Source organism: Belonocnema kinseyi, chromosome 2 (assembly GCF_010883055.1).
Source record: "Belonocnema kinseyi isolate 2016_QV_RU_SX_M_011 chromosome 2, B_treatae_v1, whole genome shotgun sequence".
In the NCBI taxonomy this organism is placed as follows: domain Eukaryota; kingdom Metazoa; phylum Arthropoda; class Insecta; order Hymenoptera; family Cynipidae; genus Belonocnema; species Belonocnema kinseyi.
This window is the reverse complement of record NC_046658.1, coordinates 179,541,173-179,542,420: the sequence shown is the minus strand read 5'-3', so window position 1 is coordinate 179,542,420 and position 1,248 is coordinate 179,541,173. Positions and strand designations below refer to the sequence as shown.

The window sequence follows — 1,248 nt, the reverse complement described above, 5'->3', positions numbered from 1 at the left end:
AAAATTAAGAATTTCGCCATAAAATTCATTTTTAACAAAATTCAAGAAGTATCAACCAAAAATTTGAATTTTTTAACCAAAATCATGAATCTTGGAAAAAAAACCAGAATTTCTACTGAAATAAAAGAACTTTTTAAAAACTTCAAAAGTTTTCATTCAAAAAGTTGGAAGTTTCAATGAAAAGGATTAATTTCCTAACAAAAATGACGAATTTCGCAATACAATTCAAGTATGGTTCCAGCAAAAGGTTAAATTTGTAAGAAAGGCAGATAAGTTTGATTATTTTTATTTCGAAGAAAGTGGTAGGTTCAACTCGAAAATCTAGGTGTTAAATTTTCAACTAAAAAGAAAGAAAAAAAATTGATGAAAGAAAGGCGGAAGAAAAAAATGGTCGAAAAAAATATTGCAGGGACCAAGAGCAGTGGAAGCCGCTGATAGAGGACCGTAGTTTCCTCGCCTGGCTGGTGAAGATCCCCTCGGAGCAGGAGCAGCTGCGCGCCCGCCAGATCTCGGCCCAGCAGATCAACAAACTCGAGGAGTTGTGGCGCGACAATGTGGACGCGACCTTCCAGGACCTGGAGAAGCCGGGAGTCGACGAGGAGCCGCAGCAGGTGCTGCTGCGCTACGAGGACGGCTACCAGTATCAGAATATCTTTGGACCGCTGGTCAAGCTCGAGGCGGACTACGACAAGCGACTGAAGGAGTCGCAGACACAGGAGAACATTGAGGTGCGCTGGGACGTTGGCCTCAACAAGAAGACGATCGCCTACTTTATGCTGGCCAAGACCGACGGCGACATGAAGCTGATGCACGGCGACGAGTTGCGACTGCGCTATCTCGGCGAGCTGCACAAGCCCTGGTCGGGCATTGGACATGTCATCAAAATTCCGGACAATTATGGCGAGGAAGTGGGCATTGAGCTCAAGAATAATTCGGGCGCGCCCACCGAGTGCGTCAGCAATTTTGTCGTCGATTTCATCTGGAAAAGCACGAGTTTCGATCGGTAAGTTTATATTCTCCTTCTCTCTCTTTTTTTTTATAAGAAGAATTTTTAACGAAATACGAGGGTAGTTCAATAAGTCCTTAGAATGAAGTTTAAAAACGATTTTTTTTTATTTTTCAACATAATCTCCTTGGAGCTCTATACACTTTTCAAGTTTTTTTAATCCTTCAGAAAAGTGCGTTTTCGGAAGTTCCTCAAAATAAGCACTTACAGAGGCAATGACGTCTTCGTTGTCTGGAAATCTC

General features: G+C 42.2%; 1 protein-coding gene across 1 annotated transcript in view; it reads right to left on the bottom strand.

The window, feature by feature from the left end:
* LOC117183074 (regulator of nonsense transcripts 1) overlaps positions 1 to 1,248 on the bottom strand; it is a 35,389-nt gene that overhangs the window by 12,868 nt on the left and 21,273 nt on the right. The window contains exon 5 of the mRNA XM_033376231.1: positions 444 to 1,028. Within this exon, the coding sequence (XP_033232122.1) occupies positions 444 to 1,028 (585 nt within the window). The remainder of the gene's footprint in view (positions 1 to 443; positions 1,029 to 1,248) is intronic.